Consider the following 26,142-nt stretch of genomic DNA (forward strand, 5'->3'; position numbering starts at 1 on the left):
AGGACCACGTGGGCACGAGGGGCCCCTGTCCTGACCCCTAAGCACTGAGTTCGTATTTCTTTGAAAGGAATACATTTGTGATATTTTGTGAGATAATGAATAATGTGAAATTTTGTGAGGTATCTTGTGAGGACACAAGTTGACATTACAGAATGGATATTTTATATGGTTTAACAATGTATAAATTATCTTACCTGGGGGTTTTTAAATACAGCATATTTTTCTTCTTTCTCCAAAAATAACAGTTTATTTTCTGTGTCTCTTGTCCAGTCTGATAAGATTTCAACAACATTTTCATGGTCTTCAAAAAACCTTTCTGATGTAACAAGAGAAAGCATTTTTTCAGACCCAAGACATCAGGGTTTCCAACACAGAAATAAGGTGGTACTGAGCTAACACAATGTTTCATACTTCTCATTGGTTTTAGAAATTCCTAATTCTTACATGATGTCATACTGTAACATCCCTGCTATGTCTATTCTTCAGTCTCAGATCTTCAACTTACTTCCCATAAAAAAACATGGCAGATGAACCTACAATATAGTGGTCAGCCATTGCTCTTTTTTTGTATTTGGGTTTTTTACTACTTTAAATAGCCCTCCACCCTGGAAGGAGGACAAGTAGGCAGTAATTGGGTAAATAACTTTGAAAGAAATTGTGAGATAACTAATAAGCACTTATACAAAGGTCCTCAACCTTTCTGGCATCAGGGAACAGTTTCATGGAAGACAATTTTTCCACTGACTGGGGATGGGAGATAGTTTCAGGATGATTCAAGGGCATTACATTTATTGTGCACTTTATTTCCATTATTATTATTACGTCAGCTCCACCTCAGATCATCAGGAATTAGATCCTAGAGGTTGTAGGCCCCACAAAACATTGCTCCCTAAACACACAAAAAATATATATATAAAACAAAAGTATTATATGAATATCAAAGCCAACCCTAAACCTTCCTTTTGTCTTTTCTCTATTTGACTCTAAGAATTGAAGAAAACTTGGAGGATTATTTTCTTGTAGATCATTTCCTCCAGTAAGACATATACCTAAAGCTTCTAAAACAGGCAATCTTGTATCCCAACCATTCTGTATCCCAGCTCACAATTGTTTTGTGAGTGGATTAAGGATGAGAAGTAACAGAATCTTTCTTTAACTGCTTTTAGTTCATCAACTTCTCTCAACTGTCCTTTGCTCTTTGGGGCTGAGCCTCTTCCACTAGACAAAGTATCAGATACTAAGTGAGTGAGGCATGGAGGAAGAGAAGTGGACAGTGACGTGAGGCCCATGGCAGTTACCCAAGAGCAGGGATCAGCAACTCCTGGGCCACAGACCGGTATTGGTCGGTGGCCTGTTACGAAGCCAGCTGAGCAGCAGGAGGTGAGCGGCGGGCAAGTGAGTGAAGCAGCTTCATCTGTATTTACAGCTGCTCCCCATCGCTCGTATTGCTGCCAGAGATCCACCTTCTCCTGTTCAATGGACTCAGTAAATGTAACATGCTTGAAATATCCCAATACTACCCCTGACCAGGTCTATGGGAAAACTGAGTCACATGAAACTGGCCCCTGGTATCAAAAAGGTGTGGGATGACTGCCTTAAGAGTTTAAAGAAGCAAACTTTAAAGAGACACTGGCTGATCCATATCCAGGCCCATCTGCTCAGCTGGCTAGGCAGTAAGAAGCATCATCTTGTCACTCACTTTCCTTTTGGATCTGCTAGAGAAGTAGCTGCAATAATGCACACGCTCCCCCGGGTCTGGCCACCTGCTTCCATCTGAGTCTTCACCACACATCAAGCCAAGAGACAAGCACTGAATCTGACATAAGGCAAGTGATGGATGGGGTGGTCTTCACAGCCTTGAACAAAACTCTTCTTCGTAAGTAGATCAAAACCCATAATATAATTAAGCAAACCACAGGTTTCTGGAGTACAGCCCGCCATTAGGACTGGGACTTACCAATTTGTAGTTCTGGATATATTTCATAAAGACACCAATCCACGTTACAGTCACAGTGGGTTTTCTCAAAAAGGTTGTCGAGAACATCTCGGGCTAACTGCCGTTCATCCACCATCAGTGACTTCGAGCTGTTATCATTCATGTGTATCTTGACAACGAGCTGAGGATAAAGCCACAGGACAGCCAGTAAATTCCAGCAACTGGAGAAGGCCACTGAGAAAGGTTCAGGTTTCAACTGCTGTTGCTTCTGCATATTTAGGTAAGGAGGTATCCCACAGACTCCTCCATGTGCCAAGCATTTGTTTAAGGTGCAGGAATACAGACAGAGCTAGAGAAACCAATTCACAAAAACAGAAATCATACACAATAAGCAAAGTGCTTGCCCTGCAGTCAGAGACTCGGCATTCTGATGAGGGAGATACTGACTCTCTGTAACCCCATGGACTGTTGCCCACCAGGCTCCTCTGTCCATGGAATTCTCCAGACAAGAATACTAGGGTGGGTTGCCATGCCCTTCTCCAGGGAATCTTCCCAACCCAAGGACTGAACCTGGGTCTCCTGCACTGCAGGCAGATTCTTTACTGCCTGAGCCACCAGGGAAGCCCACCAAAATCACTGTCCTCCCTAATTCAGAGTCCATCTCTGCCATATGGGACTGTCTTTCCCATTCCAGGCCATCCCCATCCAACCTCCAGCCTGCAGTGCTTGAAGCTACTCCACACACCGCCAGCAGAGAATTCCCGAAGCAACATCGTCACCCAGAACGCCCAAATACTCTTGCTTAAATCTCTATTCTTGCTTGAAAAGAGAAGTGTGAGATAGAGACAAGTTCTGCCTATTGTTTGTCTAAGGTTGGTCCTGGTTACTAACATAGGAAGAGTGTCATTATTTAAAAAGTATTAGGACTTTGCTGCTGGGCCAGTGGCTGGGACTCCACGCTCCCAGTGCAGGGGGCACAGGTTTGATCCCTGGTTGGGGAACCAGATCCCACGTGCCGCAACAGGAGTTCTCATGCCACAGCTAAAGATGCCCTCATGCCTCAACAAAGACTGAAGGTCCTGTGTGTGGCAACGAACATCCGGTGCAGCCAAATAAATAAATACTTTTTAAAAATAAATAAATAAAAAGTATTTAGACGGAATGGAAAGAGAAGTCATGCAATTGGCAACATTTCTTCCTCCCCTAAAGTCTGGGCCATATTCCGAGCAGCGGGTAAACTGCCTTGCTGGACCCTATCTCACCCAGCCGGATCCTGAAGACCCGGCAGTGGATGGTGAAGGGCACACAGTTCCTGCGGACTGTTGTGCAGCGTGACTGAGAGCAACCAAGGGTGTGGGTGGTGATAAGAATCTGGGTGAGGAGCAGGCAAGGACCACGTGTCAAACACTCCCTAGTATCTTCCCTTCCCCCAGTTGCACTCTTGAGACTCAAATGCAAACACTGGGGCAGTAAAGTACATTTCCTCCTCCTGAGTCCATTCCAATTAGGCTTTTATTCCAGGCGTGGCCAAAGAATACTTTCTTTCCTTTGAAACCTGTAGCCCAGACACTTCTGGTTGGACACTTTGTTTTTGTTGTATGTTCATCTTTTGATGTATTTAACACAACAGGCTCAAGTAACTAACACAGTGTCAAAGACATTCATCTGGGGATTTTCCTGGCAGTTCAGTGGTTAAGACTCCACCCTTCCACTGCAGGGTACCCGGGTTCAATCCCTGATCAGTGAAGTAAGATCCCATATGCCATACGACATGGCCAAAAAAACCGACAAAAACATTCATCTGACCTGAGAAATCACGCTTGGAGGGGTGCATGGAGAAACAGAAATTCCTCAAATATCGGCATGGCCATGGTTTATTTTCCATAGAAGGCATACCCATTGCTCTCTGCTGAGGATTATTGCTATAAAGTGGCTACGGGTCCTAAGAAACCCTACCAATGTTAGGATTTAGAGGACAATGTTCCCGATGGGAAAACCAATGACTTTTGACCACATTTTTTCTTGCTTAGGAATTCTTGAGAAAATAAAACATAGTTTGGTGTTATCTTTTGTTTTTAAAGAGAGGAAAAAAAAGCAAACCGCATAGTTTGACAATGATGCAATAATGGAAAGGGCTGGGTTTTGGTTTTTCTTTTGGCAGAAACTGCAAACTAAATTTAACCCACATGTAGTTACGAATGTCCACAATTATGAAACTTAGGGGAAAAAACAAGAGAAGGCAGGTGATGTTGAGCGAGGAGAAGCCACGCTGACTCTTCTTCACAGCTTTCTTCCCGTTTCCAAGCTGAAGGGTAGCTCTATACCCCCACGTGACACCCTAAAGCACAGTTATGTGATGCAACAAGCTGAGCACTTTTCACATCAGTCAGTTTAGTTCAGTCGTTCAGTCATGTCTGACTCCTTGCGACCCCATTTCACATCAATACCATATGATATAGGGCAAAATGATTCCAGAATGAAAAGACTTCCCCCTTTCTAATCCATTGTAGTAAAGACCATGGGATTTTCCAGGCAAGAATACTGGAGTGGGCTGCCATCTTCTCCTCCAGGGGATCTTTCCCGCCCAGGGATCAAACTGACACCTCTTGTTTCTCCTGCATTGGTAGGCCAATTCTTTACCACAAAGAAACAAATACAGTCAATGAATGAGCCTGATACTCTCTCCAGTTCTAAAAACTTTGCACCACAAACCATGTACATCATTCATCATCCAAAAAGATGACAACACCCAGCAGAATATTTGAGGACAGAGTACTTCAGGTCAACTTGATTTCCAGCCTTTACAAAACATGCTGTAGATTATGTGTTAGTATGCCTTATTTATTAACAGATGAGTATGATTCAGTTATTTTTTTAAGTTATCTGTGCCACACAGCTTTTTATTTTTAGAAATAAGTCTCGAGTACCTCAAGTCAGAAAATATATACACCTAGGCTTCTTAATTTTCTTTTCTCTCCCCCCCCCCGATCAGAGCAGCTTCTGTTTCACATACACTTTGTTGACTAGAGGCAGGTGGTGCTTTTGCTGCTGCTACAATTCACCTCAACTGAATTATGGCAACCTTCTCTGGCTTCCGGTCTCCAGTGGGAAATACCGCTCACTTGTCCCTGTCCTCTTCATCTCCAGTTAAGCACACGAAGGAGACTGGTTTTAGAAACATCACAGTCCATCCACGGGGACAAGACTATGGACCAGCCGCCGGAGGTGCAGGCGGGCAGGAGGCCAATGTGTTAGGAGCCTGTAGAACCCTTCTTTGGATCGCTTCTACTTCTCTGCAATGGATGGCAACATCATGAGGAAGAGCGAGGAGGTACTGGAGGTTTTCAGGGGGAGGACAAGGTGGAAGCAGTTCTCTGGGTTCGTGAGACAGAGACTGGAGTGGGGAGCTCCGGCAGCATTGAGGGCCCGGGCTGAGCAGGAGGAGAGCTGGATTTAACCAGGGATTCAGAGTATGAGGTAGGGAAGGAAATGGCCCTCTCAGATGCATCAGCTCAGTAACCGACCACAGAATGTAATTATACACAGAGAATAGGAAGGAAAATAGTAAGAAGGTGCATGCATGCTTGAAATGAAAGGAACCAGGCTGATCTGGAAACTCACAGATGAACCTTGACTGTCTGGATCCCGGGGAAATGAAGGAATATTTATTAAACATCAATCAGCATGTGTTGAACTCCTTCATTCAAAGAACCATGAGAGGGGCTGCAGGAACATAAAATCGAACGCCCTCTATGAAAAGAATAATTCACTCAACTGTAAGTAAAAAGCTCTTAATGAGTCTCAGTCATGGCGTATGCCTCAGGGGTCGAGGTGAAACTGTTCATCCTTCCCTTAATTTACCAAATTAACTATTATTAACACTTTATTATTAGGCAGATGCTTTTATTGAGGTTAAATATGTCTATTTCTGATACAATACAATAAATGTGTCTCTGGAAAAGGCTACGGAAAATGCACAATAAATTATACGCTTATTGGGACCACAGGGTTGGGGCAGGTCACTCAAAACCTACACAACTTTGAACACACAACACCAGTCAGAAGAACATTTGGAACTGCAAGGGAGAACTCAGACACCCAGGGCAGGTTACGGGTTGCACCAGGGGGTATATGACATGCACAAAAGCAACTGTGGAAATGAGGTGATGCCAGTGGAAGCTGAACTCTAACCAAATTGAGGTGGGCCCAGAAGAGGATGCCACCTGCTATTACCCAAGAGGGAGCAGAACCCAGAGGGCATCCTCAGGGGAGTGAGCCCTGGGGGTAGAAACCTGGAAACTTCCACACTGACACTAACATAGGTTCCCTATTTATCAATCACAAATGAGCAACTGATGTCATGGAAAGAATAATTTATCTTTGTCCTTAAGTCAAAAAAAATACAACTCATTGGAAAGTCCCACTTGAATGTAAACTGTACACCCTTAAGTGTATGAAGAAACTGTTAATTTGGCGGCCCCATGCAAGTGATTCATAGTTTACCTTCTTGACCTTGGCCTCCTTCAGTTTTTCCAATGCCAGTTTTATTTTATCAGCCTTGGCTTGAGCTTCTTCTTCTTCCTGTAAAATGTAAGATGTCAACACAGTCCATTAATCACACTAGCGAGTGAGTATGCCCACCACCGCTAGTGTCTAGCTACTTTCTGTTGATAAAAGGCTGTCCTGGTACTTGCGTGGCTGTCCAGTGGTTAAGACTCATCATGCCGTACAACTTAAACTTGAATAGCCGTGCTTCCACTCAGCTGCTAAGTCGCGTCTGACTCTTTGTGATCCCGAGGACTGTAGCCCGCCAGGCTCCTCTGTCCATGGGATTTCCCAGGCAAGAACACTGGAGTGGGTTGCCATGTCCTTCAGGGAATATTCCCAACCCAGGGATCGAACCTGCATCTCCTGCATTGGCAGCTGGATTCTTTACCACTGAGCCACCAGGGAAGTCTTATGTTACTGCATAGGTGCATGCTAAGTCTCTTCAGTCATGTCCAACTCTTTGTGATCCTATGGACTGAAGCCCACCAGGCTCCGTTGTCCATGGGATTCTCCAGGCAAGAATACTGGAGTGGGTTGCCTTGCCCTCCTCCAGGGGATCTTCCCAACCCAGGGATCGATCCCATGTCTCCTGCGGCTCCTGACTTGCAGGCAGATTCTTTACTGCAGAGCCACTGGGGAAGCCCTATGTTACTGCATTTTGCTGTAAATAATATAAATGTACAAAATTCTCTCTGAGTTTTTTGGACTCAACCAGGCCCTTTGAAACTTCTATAATATTATACATCAATTATATCTCAATAAACTGGAGGAAAAAAGAGCCTCTGTTCTAAATGGATCACCAATTTTCAAATAATGGAAATAGAGCTAGGTTATTCCTCTAAAATATTTTAAAAGTGGCTTACCCTAGCAAAATCCTTAAAGCACCCTTTTTGCATTGATGAGGGACATAAACTGACATCCCAAATAATGACAATATGAACTCCCCAGAAATCTATTAAATCAAACACTTATCACCTGCTTGCCCATAACACCCCTTCCAACTTTGACCTTAAAAGTGATATCTTTGCCAATGAACAAGCCTGTCAAATTCAGCAAAATTCCATTTAGTTCAATTTAGAAACATGTAAGGAATGCCTTCTATTCTTTATGTACTGGGCAAGGACCAGGGACACAGCAACGTGTAAATCATTTCCACAGCTCATACCAAGTTAAATCACATATGACCCCCAAAAGTTGAGCAGTACCAGGAAAAGCCACATACAAATGTAGACTTTAGCCAAACTGTCGTAACTCCTGAATATGGCTGTAATAAGTTCCTTATACTCACCAACATGTCCTTTTGTGGGCATTTTATGTCTGACTTTGCAATGAACATATCTTGGATCCTTTTTTTTTTTTGAATCTTAAGAGCTCTGGGCATACAAATTTATGAATGGAACTGTCACTCTGAAGAAAGTCAGAGATCATGGGTGGCAGAGGTCCAGAGTCCTGACCCCACGGACTTACCTGAGAGATGGGTTCTGGAGGGGGTGGTGGCAGTGGAAGGTCTAACACTGGATCAGCTGGTGGCGGTGGTAAGTCATCATCAAACTGACTCGTTGCAGCAACATTTGCTCCGTAACCAGGAGAGGCTGTACCATGGAAACTTGGCACATACGGGGATGCTGAGTGAGGCTGTTTCTGAGGGGACTCTTTCTGAGCTTGGATTGTCCTCTGCTCAGCTTCACTTATGTCTGCTACCAGATCTGCCATGAGAGCATCTAAATCTTGGTCTTCCAGTGCATTTAAGGACTCTGATAGGGAAAATCACATTCATGAACAAGATAATGATGTGTACCTGGAAAAACTAAATCAAAGTCATTTTAAAGAGTCAGCTTTTCTGTAAAGCAATTACCCTTCAATTAAAAAATAAATCATTTTTTTAAAAAAAGAGTAAGTTTGAGTATAGGTTGCTAGGGGCTGGGGTTGGGGAAATAGGATGAGGTTGGTGAAAGAATATGAACTTTTATAAGGCATAAATAAGGTCTGAGGATCTAAGTATCCCATGATGACTCTAGTTGCTAACACTGTATGGTATAATTGAAATCTGCTGAAAGAGTAGAACTTAAACGTTCTCACTAAAAAAAGAAGTAAATATGTGAGGTGATGGATAGGTTAACTATCGTGATGGGGGCAATCTTTTCACAATGTATATGCACACCAAATCTGCATGTTGTACACTTTAGGTATCATACAGTTTTATTCATCAATTAAACCTCAATAAAGCTAAAAATATCCTTTCCTTCCAAAAAAAGAAATGAAAGGGAGGCAAATGCCTTCCCTACATTGAGGATCCTCACAGGCCACCTATAAAGTCAAATCCAAATGCTGAATGGAGGAATTCTTGTGCATTCTGGTGTAAGATCTTAGAGTTTTACAAAGTAGGGGATGGGAGAGGCTGGAAACAGATGGAAAGTTCTCCCAGGTCTTTGGACAATGGCAAACAGAGCAACACTAATGAATATACTTGGAAGAGAGTCGGTCTCCGCCAACTGGGATTTATTTAATATGCCTTGAGATTTGGGGTGAGGATAGAGTTTCTGTGGGCACACCATCCAATTATAGTAACTCTCACATCTCAAAAAGAGCAACTAATGACAAACAGCAGGAAACAAAGCACAAAGGGCATTAAGGAGTGAAAAAAATGTTTTTGAAAAATTGGGATTAACTGGTAAAGACTTCATAAGACAGTGAGCTGGAAGTTAATTCTCTCTTTTTTTTAGAATTTTCTCTTGTTGTTTTCAAGACTTTCTATACATTAATACTAGTAGTTAAGTACTGTTTTGTTTTTTTGACTGTGCCACACGGCTTGTGGGATCTTAGTTCCCTGACCAGGGATCAAACCTGGGCCTACTGCACTGGGAGCACGGAGGAATCTTAACCACTCCACCACCAGGGAGGTCCTGGGAGTTAACTCTTAAAGGAAAGGGCAGACCCGGATTTTCAGACTGAGGGTGAGGGAGGATGGTTTTGCTGGAATTTCTTCCACGTGTGAGATTACTGTGGTGATCAGACATGGGATACTGAAAACTAATGAGACCACGTGCATCCAGGGAGTCATGGCTATGAATCGAGCTGGGACAGCACTTGGCTGATCAGGCAGTCACCGGATGGTGAATGTGATGAACAAAGGGTGAGCAGGGTGGAAGTGATGATGAGGAAGAGAAATCTAGCTGCTTTGTGCAACGTGAACAAGACTGAGGAAATGGGAATGGGGGAAATACAGCCTTCTCAGGAACAAAGGAGCAGAAAGCATGGGGAAATCATTTACTGCCAAATGTCATGAGCACAAACACCATGTAGCATATTATTACATTAATGCTAATGGTTCAACCCTGAATATTCATTGGAAGGACTGTTGCTGCAGCTGAAGCTCTGATACCTTGGCCACCTGATGCAAAGAGCTGACTCATTGGAAAAGACTCTGATGCTGGAAAAGATTGAAGGCAAAAGGAAAAGCGGGCAGCAGAGGATGAGATGGTTAGATCTCGTGGACACCAACCCGATGGACATGAATTTGAGCAAACTCCAGGTGATAGCGGAAAACTGAGGAGCCTGGCATGCTGCAATCTATGGGTCGCTGAGCTGGACATGACTTAGTCACTGAACAACAATGGTTCTATGTACAGCATTGGACTGAAGTTTGGATCTCCTAACTATGTAAAGGAGGTTAGGTTTATTTCCTCCTAAGCCAGTGCTGTTTTGCACATAACTTCTTCATAAAATTAAGTGAAGTGAATTTTAAAAACCTCAGAAAGAATTTATGTAGAACTAAGTTTTCTAGTGCTACCAATTACACTCTGACAGATTTTAGTCATTGCTATGATTTCAAATTACTCAAGAAAAGAAATGAAGAGGCTTACCATTTAAATCCTTAAACCCCACAGTGTAGTTAAATTCAGCTCTAGGTGGTTTGGGTTCTGGAGGAGGGAGAATGTCGACTCCTAAACTCTGTGAAAACAGATCCCCAGCCCCAAAGTTATTCAGGATACTCACATTTTTGCAGGGCAAATTAATCATTAAGTAAAGAATCATCCCTGTTTACCCATGTTCTCTCTAAACATGTTCTCCAAAAACTGTATTCTTATTTGCACGTTTTAGGTGATTTTTTTCCCTACAGAAAATGACAGGTTAAAAATTATTCTAGAAAGTACCTTTGAAACAATACAGATCAACTGAGACTGATGAGAATGAAGTTGTTTTTATAAACGACAGAAAAAATTTCTGGTAATAGTGCACTTGTGACACATTCACTGTAAATAATTCACAAAGACTTAACTTATGACATCAAAGAAAGGAATATTTAGTCACTTGAAGAAAATAACTGTTCAGGATGCAACCTTTTATTATACAGTAAAATGTTAATGTTATTTCTCTTATTTAATAAAACTCTTGGTAAAAAGAAATGAAGACACAGTAAGTTACTAATTTTGTAAATAACATTATTTTTTAAGTGAAAAAGTGACTTCTTGTATGATTTAAAAGCTAATATTTAAAAATATTTTTAAATCCATAGTTTGAGAAGTGATTTCACCAGTTCCTACTCATGAATGTTTTCATGACAGTAAGTGTATTTTTTGATGTTAATTTGATGTACTAATATCCTTGTTCATGTTCTAAATTTATGAAAGAAGCAATCATTATATTTTTGAGAATAAATTAAATGAGATACTATCAGTTATAAGTAGAAAAAAAAGACCATTAATCAAGAAGCTTAAAAAAATGAACCAGACAGTTAGAATCAAGGATAAAATGTAGGGAAGAGTGACTGCAACCCCAGAATTCATTCTAAAAACCAGAATAAGCTTGCAAAAATTGCCAAGAAAAGGGAAGGCTGATGGAGAAACTATGGGGCAGATACTGGAGCAAAAAAAAAATAGTGGAAGGAAGTGTACACACACACACACACACACACACACACACACACACAAATACTCATTAAGTAGTTGCTTTTTAAACACTATAATTAGGAAGTATAACATTGCAATTAGCAGAGCCAACTCATTTTTTTCTCAGGAATATATCAGGCTACTTAAAGAAATTAGAAATAGTTCTCTATCAAAATATGTATCCATGAATGTGTGATGTAACAGGCTTTGAGTAAAATAGAGAGGGAAAGAAGAGAAAGGAAACTAGTTTTAGGAAGGAACTCCTTTAATCAGTTTTAGCCAAACAAACCCCGTGACTGGACTCACTTCAGCAAAGTAAAGATCAAAACTCAGAAAGGCTCTCAGTAAAGGCAGATCCAGGACACTCTGAGGGGTCCCCGTCTTACTCTGGAGGTTTCAGCAACAACACTAACTACGAAAATCCCAAACGGACCACACAGGATAGTCATTCCTCTATGGAGCAGAAGTGAGCGGACAGAGACACAGAGACATTCGTCAAACTCTCCCCCTTCACAGGTGGAAAAGAGTCCTCAGAGCTACAGACATGTGGCTACCATCCTAACACCCTCCCTCTGGTTTTCAGTCAGCACCCCTCTTCTCTAAGCCTATTGTCTCATCTTTTGTCTCTTCCTTCATAGAGTCTGAACCTCCTTGAATTTCATATAGAATATAAAGTAGATGCTAACTAGTATTGATTTATTTTTTAAAGTAAACATAGAAAATAGATTAGTCTTCATTTATTTTGTAGAAAACTTTGGGACCCCTGTCTTATTTAGGAATATTGGATGATTCTCATTTTAGTGCTTTATGCAGAAAGTCATGAGCTGATTAGCCTCTACATAAAGGTAACTGCCAGGGAAATTGTTCAGTGAGGGTGGTGGTTGCAGAGGGTTTGCCTGGGGACGAACACCATGAACATGAGAACAGCCATAACAGAATGTGTGTGTGACCCAGGGATTCAGTTAACTGAACCCAGAAGGGTAATAGTCAGGAAAAAAGCTTTATTTTCCCCCCTACTACAGTTAGAACAGGACTATATAACATTGTCAATTTCCAGTCTTTAGAAAGATAGCTCTCTTGTCATATTAGAATCAAATTCAGTAACACTGTTTTTTGTTTTTTTTTCCCCTAATTTGAAAGTTAAGGAGAATTTACCTGAGTCAGGAGATCCATCTCTCCCAGCAAATTGCTGAACATTTGGTCTATATCTTCGTTTGACTCACCCATCTGAAAAAGGAAGAAATCCAGATATAAACAGTCTAATAAAAGCCTGGTCCTTGGGGATAACTGTCCCATCTCTTTCTTTTCCTCCAAAAGGCCCATCAATGGGCAAGTAAGTCGAGAAGTAAAAGCTTGTGGAGAGGAAGGTTCATTTCAGCCTGCACTTCCATGCCTGACCTCTCGGGCAATTTGCTTGGTCCAAGATTGAGCTGAACTCTAGGGACTGTCTCAGAGTGACAACAGGACTGTTTTCCCAGACAGAACTAGTCTCCTCGGGGCCAAGTGGACAAATGGATGACATTCAGGAATTCACAACCATGTAGGACACCCTGATTGGAAAAAGAGAATGCCTCAGGTCAAGGGTGATGGCACCAGAGCCACAAAGAACTTCATTTCCACTTGAAAACGAACACAGAAATGATGTCAGGTGTGAGTAAGAAAATTTACCAAATAAGTCCTTGCTTTACAAGTTTATCTCTGAAACAGCAGTTTTCAGCACATTTATTTGGAAATATTAGGGTGACACACACTTAGAACTAAAATGGCCACATGATCAAGTGATAAGAGATGGAAATAAAATGTATTTTACATTATAATCTTTCTCTACCTAAACCAAGTGAAGGAAGAGGCCACGGGAGAAAAAGTGCTTCCATAAAGTATGAGGAGGGACGCCCTGGGAGGTATAACTAGTTGCTCTGGTCCTGACGTTGTTGGTGAGGCTGGATTAGGACATTAGGAGACACGGTCACAGGCATAATTAGTAATGTGTTGTTTGCCAATAAAGACTCAACTGCTTCATCTGTAAGATGAGGACTTCGTTGCAGATAATTTCTAAGGGTCGCAAATGCTCTGAAACACTGGAAAATTAGTCTAGTGAATGGATGAGATCAGCATGGATTATTTAAACCAAACAATATGTATGTGTGTTATGCATGTGTTTGTGTTTCCATCATTTTATATGAAACTTAAATACATACAAAAGTTGAGAAAATAATGTAATTATCTTCATGTACCCACTGTCCACCTTTAAAAATGACCAGCTCATGACTGATCTTTTTTATGTAGATATCATATATGTAACACTAAAGGGTTTTTTTCCTCACATAACCATAATAATAATATCTCTGCACACACACCTGTGTGTATTTGTAGTTAAAATAAATTATTTGAAGTGCCAAGATAGAGAAGCAACCTAAGTGTCTATCAATAGATGAATGGATAAAGAAGATGTGGTAAACATACACAGTGGAATATTACTCAGCCATAAAAAGGGGTGAAATTTTGCCATTTGCAGCAACACAGATGGACTGGGTGGGCATTATGCTAAGAGAAATAAGTCAGACAGAGAAAGACAAACACTATATGATATCACTTATATGTAGAATCTAAAAAAATACAATAAATTAGTGGATAAAACAAAAAAGAAGCAGGTTCACAGGTGCTGAGAACAAAGGAGTGGTTGCCAGTGGGGAGAGAGGGGAGGGGAGGGGCAATATAGGGGTGCACGGTAAGCAGTACAAACAACTTGGTATGAAGTAAATTACAAGGATGTATTGCACGACACAAGAATATAGCCACTATTTTATAATAGCTATAAATGAGGTATAACCTTTAAAAATTGTGAATCACGATACTATATACCTGTAACTTACATAATACCATACAGCAACTATACGTCAATAAAAAATATTTGGCTAAAACAGGCAAAGTCAAGGTGGACTTATCTTTCCTTGAATAAATTATCATGAAAACTTATAGTTGTCCCTTTACTATAACCTCAAACTAATACTTAAGCAATAATGCCTTTTCATATTTAATAGCTTTAGTTAATGATTTATTTATTTATATGTAGCTAAAAGACCTCTGTCATACTGACTCTGCTTATTTAAAACTGACCCAAATGATTAAAAAAATCAGTTCCTGAAAGCACAGAGATGTAATGATGACAATGGTGAAGACATTATCTAGCACTTAACCTTGTTCTAGGAGCTGATCTATAAGCCGGGTTGATATTAAGAGTAAACAGCTAGAAGGGCACTGACACTGAGAAATCAGAATGAATGAGGGCTGCAAAAACCATCTGGAGTCCATCAGCGCATATCTTCCAGACATCCACCCTGCGGACTTCCCTCGTGACCCAGTGGCTAAGACGTGGCATCGATGGGTCAGAAATACCCATGGAGCCCAAACACCTCCGATTCTCAGACTGTATACACCACTGATACAGAATGGGTTGAGGCATACACATAGTGCTATTTATAAAACAGATAACCAACAAGAACCTACTGCACAGCACAGAAACTCCACTCAATGTTCTGTAACAGCCTACATGGGAAAAGAATCTGAAAAAGAATGAGTATGTGTATAACTGAATCACTTTGCTGTATACTGAAACTAACACAACATTGTAAATCAACTATACTCCAATACACAATAAAAATTAAAAATTTAAAAAACCAGAACAAGTTGAAGACATGCCAGAGTGAATCATACACCTAATGTGGAAATAACTCGAAACAGCAGCACATTCTTGTGACCTCTGTTGACTCCCCCTGTGTTCATCAAAGTAGAAGAGTCTTCCCCCTGCCCTTTCTTTTCCCTAGAGTCTGTTGATATTGAATTATTTAAAGGAGTTAACGTCAAAATTATTCGGTAAATCTTGTGTAAGTACAGTAGGTTGCTGAAAGGATCACAGTTTAAAAGCGTTGTTATCCTTGGTGAAAATCCTGAAACATTTAGTTAAGAGCTATTAATAACAAAAATGTGAATTAATGTGTAAATTCAAACCACCTTACATATTTCTCTTCCCTACAAGAAAACCTTGCTTTATGAATGAACAGAACCAGAGTTCCATGGATATATTCAGTGTCCATACACACACACACACGCACAAGAAAATAGGGCTGTGTCTATTTGTATGTGCGTTATTTCCTGAAGGTTTATATCAAGAGTAAAAAGAGAGAAAGAGAGAAAGGAAACACCCAGCCCTGAGCACTCAAAGTGTTGTATGGGTTAACAGCCAAAAGACAAGGGGTGGAGGAGCCTTAGTGAAGCAATGGATTGTGAAACAAGCAACGTGCACATAGTGACTGGGTGGAATTAACATCTTTTTGTGAGTATGTCATCTCTGAACTCCTTTTGTGTCTTGGGAAGAACAACACATTGTTGATTAAAAACATTTGGAATCATTCTTTATCAGATAGATTTTGCTGGGTTTTTTTTGGAGGGTGCAGAGAGATGGATAGGAGTGGGATGGGGTGGTTAAGGCTGTACATTCAGGTCGAAATTCTGCCTTAAGAGTCCCTGCATGGCGGTGGGATTTTCCCTAATGCTCTGTCTTTCCCTAAGGCTCAAACTTCTAGGCCTGTTTTTATCTACAGATAGTTTTTCTTCTCCACATATACACATTTCCTATATAAGCTTTAAATATGTATATTTTTAAAAATCTGCCTATAAGAGAAAACATGGTGGCTATCAGTTCAGTTCAGTTCAGTGACTCAGTCGTGTCCGACTCTTTGTAACCCCATGAACCGCAGCACGCCAGGCCTCCCTGTCCATCACCAACTCCCAGAGTCCATCCAAACCCATGTCCATTGAGTCAGTGATGCCATCCAACCATCTTATCCTCTATCGTCCCCTTCTCCTCCTGCCCTCTATCTTTCCCAGCATCATAGTAGGTGTTAATGCAACTTGTGATGACTGGTTCACAATATATACATATACCATATCATTATGTTGGATGCCTTAGTGTTAGATGTCAGTCAGATCCCCAGAGTGCAGGAAAAAGTGTATCCTGATAGTATTCTAATATATATTTATGTTATGTATTGTATGTCACATAATCTAAATATATTTATCTATAACATATATTATGTAAATATATATCTATATATTGCTTAATAGGACATCTGTTTATATCTATGGCAAAGTTAACCTTGTCTATTTAACTCAGTTTGGACGCAGCTTTCATTGCCACTTGGATGAGCAATTCCAGCCATGATTTTGGACCTGAGTGACTCACCTAAAACAGCCCATTCCATATTCCACAAGTCTTTCCATCATTCCTCCCCCTCTGGTGCATTCTCCTCCGATACGCCCTAACTTGGCTATTGGTCATTATCCATTTATGAGTCTAATTTAGAAACCCTGGCATAGTCCCCAGACTCTTCCCATTTTTCCACCCCCATCAGTCAAAAAAATCCTGTTGGTGATTCCTGCAGAGAGCTTTCCTTTCCTTCATCCTCACTGTTGAGACTCTCATCAGCTCATCAAGATTCCCGGATTCCTCATCAAGTCCCATCACTATCATTTCAAATTTGAAATGGGACTCTGAATGTCTCAATATGCTGTCCTGTGGCTGATCACGATGAAGCGGGGAGAGTTCAAGTCTCGCCACATCTTTTAAAGTCCTTCGTAATTTACCCCAACCTATTCTTCAGGGTTCAACTCTTACACATCAGGGCTCTTAACACTGTCTGAACAGGCTTTTAAACATTCTCTTTGTCTTGGTACACACTATTCCCTTCAAGTAGCATCCTCCTCTGTCCATTCATCCTTCATATAATCCTACTGATTTTTGGAATCCAACTTTCATGGATGTCAGCATACCTCGTGGAGAGACTTGCTGTCCACTGCACTTGGCAACCCTATCAGCAAATCTAGATGCCAACAACCACAACCTGGATAAGGTTTCTAAACCTCCCCGGGTTAGTTTCCTCATCTGTAAAATGAAGAGATTAAGATGTAATTGGTAGATTGCTGTGACATTCATATTGGTGTGCAACCATGACCACTATTCATTTCCGGAACCTTTTCATCTTCCTCAATCGAAATTTCATACCCATTAAATAGTAACTCCCCATCCCTCCCACCCCCAGCCCCGAATCCTAGGATCCATCACCCTTTTTCTGTTTATGAATCTGGCTACTAGGCATCTCATGTAAGTGGACTGAAATATTTGTCCTCAAGATTCACCCTGGTTGTAGCACTATCGTGTATCGTTTACTATCGTGTATCATGCACTATTGTGCAAGCGAAGTAGTGTTTGAGTCTATAGCTAGATTGCGAGAATTAAACTATAACTATTAACAGAATTCATGAGAAAGAAGGTTGGAAAAATCTGAGGTTCTTTCAGTATCAATTTGCTTTGATATTTTTATTGTTTTTAAATTAAAAAAAAAAAAAAAACTGGCTGTGTTTATTTTTTCAAGGGAAAAAAATCAGCCCACTGAGTTGTTTAGCCACTCAGTCTGTCCAGCTCTTTTGTGACTCCATGGACTGTAGCCTGCCTGGTTCCTCTGTCCATGGGATTTCCCAGGCAAGAATACTGGAGTGGGTTGCCATTTCCTTCTCCAGGAGATCTTCCTAACCCAGGGATCGAACCATTTGGTCCATGGATTATTTATCACTGAGCCACCAGGGAAGCTCCAGCCCACATACTACAACTATAGATACAAAAAAGGAGATACTTTTAAAAAACTCTGTTGGTGATAGGAATCACACTTGGTATGGAATATGGAGTAGTGCAGAATCCAGGTGATCACAAATGCTGGCGGAGATCATGAAGTAGCCAGTGTAAGGTACAACTGGAAAATAACAGACGATATTGCATTTTACCCAATTCCTGCTGTGTGGTTTTTTTTTCAAAATGCAATGAAAGCCCTCCTCAAGAGGAAGTGGTTCATGGAACAACACAGCCCGTGGTTAAAGGTTCTCGCAATGTGTGGGGGAGGCGGGAGGTAAAACTTCTGTGTAACGTAAAACAGGAAGCAGAAACATCTCTAAAATTACACACAGGGCCAAATAATACTCAACAAAGAACTACAAGAAATCTCTTGGGTCAACTTAACTGGCTTTGCACAGTATACTTGAGATCAGTGAAAAAAATGTTTTTATTGGAGTATAATTGCTTTAAAATGTTGTGTTTCTGCTGTACATCATCATGAATCTATATGCACACATATACCCCTTCGTCTGGAGTCTCCCTCCCAACCCCCACTTCCCACCCCTCTAGGTCATCACAGGGCACCGAACTGAGTTCTCTATGGTATACAGCAGCTTCCCACTAGCTATCTATTTTACACATGGTACTTTCACAGCTCGTCCCACTTTTCCCTTCCCCTTCCCTCTCTGTGTCCACGTCAGTTCTCTATATCTGCATTTCTATTCTTGCCCTGCAAATAGATTCACCTGTACCATTTTTCTACATTCCATATATTCTCCTTAATGTACAATATTTTTCTTTCTGACTTACTTTACTCTGTATGACAGACTCTAGGTTCATCCACATCACTACAAATGATCCAATCCCATTCCTTTTTATGTCTGAGTAATATTCATTGTATATATGTACCATATCTTCTTTATCCATTCATGGGTGGAAATCAGTGAAAATTTTAGGAACTAGGCTAACAAATAGTTATGAAGTTAACAGGATAATCACTATGGTCATATGAACAACACACACCAATACAACAATCAATCACAAAGGAAATTCATGGGGATGTCGTTAAGTGTGTGTATGTATGACCATGACCATGCAAAAGGAACAGCCAAGACAACAGGAATCTTTGGTAGGCAGTATTGTGATGGCAAAAGTTTGATGGAAAAAACATTTGTAAATGGAAGAGTGATCATGAAATGATATAGTTTATTTAATAATTAAAAAAACACCAAAGGGGTATTTGAAAAAGCCTTAGAATTTCTTGACAGTGTAGACACACACACACATACATAACATGAAATGGATTACCATATTTTTAAAAAGAGGTTGTTTTTTAAAATATTTGTATTTATTTATTTGGCTGCACTGGGTCTCAGTGGTGGCATGCAAACTCGTAGTTGTGGCATGTGGGATCTAGTTCCTGACCAGGGATTGAAGCCAGGCCCCCTGTATTAGAAGTGTGGTGCCCTAGTCATTGGACCACCAGGGAAGCACCAAAAGTATGATTTTTAAATGGACTTATTTCCAAATTGTTTTGGTTTTGAGTGAATGCAGGGTGGAGTGGGCAGAGTAATAATGTACTCTGCTAAGTCAAGCTCCAGGGAGGTGAAAAGTGAGACGGCAGAAAGAGACCCAAAAATATTCAACAGCATCAAAAGTTAACCACATGTGACATGGGGGAAGGGCAGCTTATATGAATGCAAATTCTCACTTGCATCTGTCCTATTGATTTTTCTATATCTTTAGAAGACAAGAAGTAGTAGTGTCACTTGTATATACTTGGACTGAAAAGAGATCTTGACATTTTAAGTTCCCTTTTTATTCTATTTTGAGCATTTACATAAAGTATGGGAAACTGCTTTCGTATTTAGGATCTACTGTGGCATCAAACAAAAGTGACAACATAATTTAGGGCTTTTTGAAGAGATAAAAATAGAAAAATATATTATTCACTCATTTGTAAATAAGAACAATGGGAACTAATTTTCATACACACAACGCCTACAAATGGTTATATATATTCACTGTTTCCTACTTGTCCCCGTTTTCTCTTGAATTTACCCTGCTATGGCTGAATGCTTGTGTCCTACCTACCCCCTGCCCCGGCCACCAAATTAATTTGTTGCAACCCTAATCTTCAATGTGACGGTATCTGTAGATGGAGCCTTTGGGAGGAAATTAGGTCATGAGAGTGGAGCCTTCACGTTGGGATTACTGCTTGTATAAGAAGAGATTTGAGGGACTTCCCCAGTAGTCCAGTGGCTAAGACTGTTCGCTCCCAATACAGGGGGCCTGGGTTCAATCCCTGGTCAGGGAACTAGATCTTACATGCCACAGCTAAGACCTGGTGCAGTCAGATAAATACAGAGACGCGAGAGAGCTTGCTTCTCTCTCTCTCTGCCATGTGAGGACACAGCAAGAAGATGGCTATTGCAAACCAGGAAGACCCTCACCAGACCCCGGATCTGCTCATGCCTTGGTCTCTGACTTTCCAGCTTCCAGAACTGTTGAGACATAAATGTCTGTTGCTTAAGCTGCTCAGTCTACGGTATTTTTGTTATAGCATCTCAAACTGATGAAATGAAGAGTATTCGTTGCTCAGTCGTGTCTGACTCTTTGCAACACCATGGACTGAGGCCTGCTAGGCTTCTTTGTCCATGGCATTCTCCAGGCAAGAATACAGGAGTGGCTAGCCATACCCTTCTGCAGGGGATCTTCCCAGGAATCAAACCCCAGTCTCCTGCATTGCAGGCATCTTCTTTACCATCTGAGCCACCATGAACTTTTGTTTCCACCATGTCACCAAACTGTGTCAAGATCACCAACAACCATCACATTTCTAAGTCCAGTAGTTAATTCTCAGCCTCTTAAGCAGTATTTAACACCATTCACCGATCACCTTGTTTTGGAAATACTTTCTTCACTTGGCTTCCATGAAAGCTTTCCTTCCTGCTTTTCCTCCTAACAGAGACCAACTGAACTTGAAGCTAGTAAAACTTATGTTTCAGGGACTCAGGGACTTCCCTGCTGGTCCACTGGTTTAGAATCCATCTTGCAATACAGGCGACTCGGATTCAACCCCTGGTCTGGTAACTAGGATCTCACACACTGCAGAGCAACTAAGCCCATGCACCACGGCTAGGCCTGTGTGCCAGTGAAGGTCCCACGTGCCGCAACTGAGAGCTGACACAGCCAAATAAATAAACTTTTTATTTTTTTAAAGTTTCAGGGATCCTCACTTACAGGCTCTTTCTAAGACTGCACTTCTCTTCTGGGCCCCAAGCCACAGCGTGGAACACTGCTTTCTTGCTGGGAGATCCCCCTGGTAGTGGTCTCAGGACTTGGGAGTGGGGCTAGTGGGCTGCCAGCATCAGCATCACTTCCACTTCACCTGGACTCCAGCAAGAGCTGGACCTAAGTAAATCTCACAGACTGTGGATGCCATCTTCTAGTCCAAGGAGAATGTCTGAAGGAAACACTGCTCTGCTCTGTTACTTGCCTGGAGTCACCTTGACGCAGGCTCCATGGCCACCTGACCTCACCCGCAGGGCCAGCTTAGCAGTTGGGAGGGGGCAGGAACTGTGTGGTCCTAGCTAAACTGGACCAGCTGCTTCTTGAGCCATTGGGAGCCATGGGTACCATGTCATATCTAGCAAAAGCAAGTGACTCAGTTCTCTGAGATCTTGCTCCTAGGCAAGAAGCACCTCCAGTGGAAGAAACCAGAGAGGAAGTTACAGATGAGGCCTGACCATGGGGAGTTATGTGACTGAAGGAAAACTTTTTCTAAATTACCAGTAACACAATTAATGTTGAGTAACCAAGCTGGAGGAAAGACTCCAGCTATTAGTGGAAATTAGCTATTTCCACTACAGAAGATTGTATTTCAAATCCATCCTCATACGGAGAGCTGATCAGAGAATATGCAGTCTAAAATGCAGGAAGACATATGTCAGGCAGTTAGTAATAAAAAAATAAAAATGTGCTTTGGGGATAATATGATATTTGTGGCACATATGTTCTTTTAATGGAGAAGGAAGTGGGAACCCACTCCAGTATTCTTGCCTGGAGAATCCCATGGACAAAGGAGCCTGGTGGGCTACAGTCCACGGGGTCGCAAAGAGTCGGACACGACTGAGCAACTAACACACAAACACATGTTCTTTTAAAATTGAAATGCAGTTGATTTACTGTAATATTTCAGGTGTACTGCACAGTGATTCAGCTTATACATATATATGTATAGTATATATACATCATTATATATAATGCACATATATATGTATTGTTTTTCAGATTATTTTCTATTATAGGTTAAGGTATTTAATATCGTTCCCTGTGCTATACAATAGGTCCTTGCTGTTTTATCTGTTTTATATATGGTAGTGTGTATCTGTTAATCCCAAATTTCTGATTCATCCTCCCCTTCCCCTTTCCCCTTTGGTAACTATGGTTTCTTTATTTTTCTAAATTTTGATATATTTAATTAAAAAAACTTTAATTGGAGTATAAGTGCTTTAAAATGAAATGAATCAGCCATATGTGTGTGTGTGTGTGTATATATATATATATATATATATATATATATATATATATATATCTCCCCTCCTACTCCGCCCCAGCCCCATCCCACCCATCTAGGTCATCACAAAGCACGGAGCTGAGCTTCCTGCACTTTATAGCAGGCTCCCACTAGCTCTCTATTTTACCCATCATGATCAGTCACTTAGTCGTGTCTGACTCGGCAACCCCATGAACTCTAACCCACCAGGCTTCTCTGTCCATGGAATTCTCCAGGCAAGAATACTGGAATGGGTTGCCATTTCCTCCTTCAGATGATCTTCCCGACCCAGGGATCGAACCCGAGTCTCCTGCATCTCCTGCTTGGCAGGGATTCTTGACCACTGAGCCACCTCGGAAGCCCCTGTTTTACACACGGCAGTGTATAAATGTCAATTCTGATCTCCCAACTCCTCCCACCCTCCCCTTTCCGCCCTGTGACCACAGGTCTGTTCCCTACATCTGTGTCTGTATTCCTGCCCTGCAAATAGGTTCATCTGTACCATTTTTCTAGATTCCACCATAGGTTTGTTTCCTATGGCTGTGAGTCTATTTCTGTTTTGTATCATTTGTATCATTTTTTTTTAGACTTGTGGTAAGTACTTTAAAAAATTACCATTTGTTGTGATTCCTTTCTCACTCTAAATATTTACTTTCTATTTTAAATTTTATTCATCATTTTGTACTCTTTTTTTTTTTTAAAGGAATGTCCTCAAAATGTGTAAGATTCAGGAACCTTACTGGCTTCTCCTTTCAGCCTCTCCCATCAGTCCCTCCTCATTTCCCAGATCTCCTGGTCTTCCCTCTGATCTCTGTCTACACTCACTCTGGGCTGATTTCATGCGGTCTTGTGGCTTTATTTATTATTTTTTTTCATTTATTTTTTATTAATTGGAGGCTAATTACTTTACAATATTGAAGTGGATTTTGTCATACATTGACATGAATCAGCCATGGAGTTACATGTATTCCCCATCCCGATCCCCTCTCCCACCTCCCTCTCTACCCAGTCCCTCTGGGTCTTCCCAGTGCACCAGCCCCAAGCACTTGTCTCATGCATCCAACCTGGGCTGGTGATCTGTTTCACTATAGATAATATACATGTTTCGATGCTGTTCTCTCGAAACATCCCACCCTCGCCTTCTCCCACAGAGTCCAAAAGTCTGTTCTGCACATCTGTGTCTCTTTTTCTGTTTTGCATATAGGGTTATCGTTACCATCTTTCTAAATTCCATATATATATGTGTTAGTATGCTGTGATGTTCTTTATCTTTCTGGCTTACTTCACTCTGTATAATGGGTTCCAGTTTCATCCATCTCATTAGAACTGATTCAAAGGAATTCTTTTTAACGGCTGAGTAATATTCCATGGTGTATATGTACCACAGCTTCCTTATCCATTCGTCTGCTGATGGGCATCTAGGTTGCTTCCATGTCCTGGCTATTATAAACAGTGCTGCGATGAACATTGGGGTGCACGTGTCTCTTTCAGATCTGGTTTCCTCGGTGTGTATGCCCAGAAGTGGGATTGCTGGGTCATATGGCAGTTCTATTTCCAGTTTTTTAAGAAATCTCCACACTGTTCTCCATAGCAGCTGTACTAGTTTGCATTCCCACGAACAGTGTAAGAGGGTTCCCTTTTCTCCACACCCAAACACTGCATACAAGCTGCCGAATCCCAGTGTGCATCTCCAGCCCAAAATTCCCTCTTATTTCACATTTTCAACTACTACATAGCCCCACCCCAACCCTCAAGTGTCTGATTTTATTTTCTTTACTTCTTCTGCTCCCCGGAGCCCCCCAGCTGCTCTTGAGGACCCTGCGAGCGTGCATCTGCACATATTTTTCTCTTTGTCTGGAACATCTGTTTCCTGCTGACCTAAATGGCCTGCTCCCCACAGCCTTAAGGTGGTTGCTTAAATGTTCCCTCAGTGTTCCCCGAACTCTTTCAAAATCAACTCTTTACCACAAGCCCACTTCTCCTTGTTTACTTTCTCTTTCCACTTATCAACCAGAATGTAAGCTCCGTGAGGGCAGGAATTTGACTGTTTTTTGTTTCTTGATGGGTTCCCAGGAAGCAGAGCAATGCAGATACATGATAGACACTGAGTGAATATCTGTCACATGAATGAATGAATAAAAAATATAAAATGCAATACATTCATTTAAGTTTCACGAGGGCAAGGATTACTTATGCGTTCCTAGTGCCAAACATAGTGCCTATCTTGGTCATAGAAGACCTGCAAAAGTCTTCCACAAATGGATGAAAGGTTTCAGGGGGAAGCAGTGGAGAAGAAATGATGAGAAGGGGAGACGGATAAGAAAAGGGAAATGGGGACTTACCTGATGGTCCAGTTGTTAAGACTCTGTGCTTCCATTTCAGGGAATGAGGTTGGATCCTTGGTCAAGGAACTAACCTCCCAAATGCCATATAGTGTGGCCAAAAACATTTTTAAAAAAGAAAAGAGAAGGGAAATGTTCCTACAGCCACCATAGTGGGTGGTAAGAATGAACAGTAGAGAATTCCCTGGGGGTCCAGTGGTTAGGACTCTGAACTTTCACTGCCAATGCACCAGGTCTGGGGAACTAAGATCCCATAAGCCTCGAGGTACAGTCAAGAAAACAAAGAGAAAAAAAGAGAAGGAAAGGAAAGAAAAAAGATGATGCTCTGCTAAGTCAAGCTCCAGGTAGGTGAGAGGTGCGATGCATGAATAAGACCCCAAAACATTCAACAGAACTCAGAAATAGTAAGTGACACAAGAGTATTCTTTAATGCTTTCAAAGGGAATACCTTTAAATGGAAAAATCTGATGAACACACTTTTAACCAAATAATCAAAGACTTAGGATCACCGCTGATGGGACAACTTGACATCACTGCCCCGTGGTAATGCCCCCAGAACGTGACATTACCTCTACACTAACGCACCAGAGTGTTTTGCTGGAGTCTAGTCTGGAGGGGTCAATCCAACAAATCCCCATTGAGGGACTTTCTGCAGAACAAACAAAATGACTTGTTTTGACTCTTCGGAAAAAAAAAAAGGTGTTATTGGGATAATCTGGAAAATGTGAATATGAACTGTATATCAGAAAATTACTAAATCAATTAAACTTCCTGGGTGTGATAACTGTGGTTTGTGTTTGAGAAGGTCTTTGTTCTTAAGAGATAAATGGTGAAAAACATAAAGCACACACTGTAAAATGTAAACAATGAGTGAATCTGGGTGATGGGAATACAGCTGTCTGTTGCAGTATTCTTACTTTTTTGTTGTTGTGGAAGTATTGAAACTTTTCAAGAGAAAAAATTGGGGGGAAATAAAGAACCAAAATCTTTCAAGTCCGGTGAATCTGAATTTTAAAAAGCAAAGCAGGGACCTCCCTGGTGGTACAGAGAAGAATCCGCCTGCCAAGGCAGGGGACACAGGTTCGATCCCTGGTCTGGGAAGGTTCCACATGCCTCGGAGCAACTAAAGCCCATGTGCCACAACTACTGAGCCCAAGGACTGCAACGACTGAAGCCTGTGTGCCTAGGGCCTGTGCTCCACAAGA

General features: G+C 41.4%; 1 protein-coding gene across 1 annotated transcript in view; it reads right to left on the reverse strand.

Annotated features, from left to right (window-relative positions):
* Window positions 1–26,142, reverse strand: part of APBB1IP (amyloid beta precursor protein binding family B member 1 interacting protein) — a 71,591-nt gene that overhangs the window by 22,405 nt on the left and 23,044 nt on the right. Inside the window, exons 3-8 of the mRNA XM_065919553.1 lie at window positions 12,529–12,600; window positions 10,348–10,435; window positions 7,952–8,238; window positions 6,440–6,517; window positions 1,958–2,117; window positions 195–316 (exon numbers count right to left, since the gene is read on the reverse strand). Of these exons, the coding sequence (XP_065775625.1) occupies window positions 195–316; window positions 1,958–2,117; window positions 6,440–6,517; window positions 7,952–8,238; window positions 10,348–10,435; window positions 12,529–12,600 (807 nt within the window). The remainder of the gene's footprint in view (window positions 1–194; window positions 317–1,957; window positions 2,118–6,439; window positions 6,518–7,951; window positions 8,239–10,347; window positions 10,436–12,528; window positions 12,601–26,142) is intronic.

This window comes from Muntiacus reevesi, chromosome 2 (assembly GCF_963930625.1).
Source record: "Muntiacus reevesi chromosome 2, mMunRee1.1, whole genome shotgun sequence".
In the NCBI taxonomy this organism is placed as follows: Eukaryota; Metazoa; Chordata; class Mammalia; order Artiodactyla; family Cervidae; genus Muntiacus; species Muntiacus reevesi.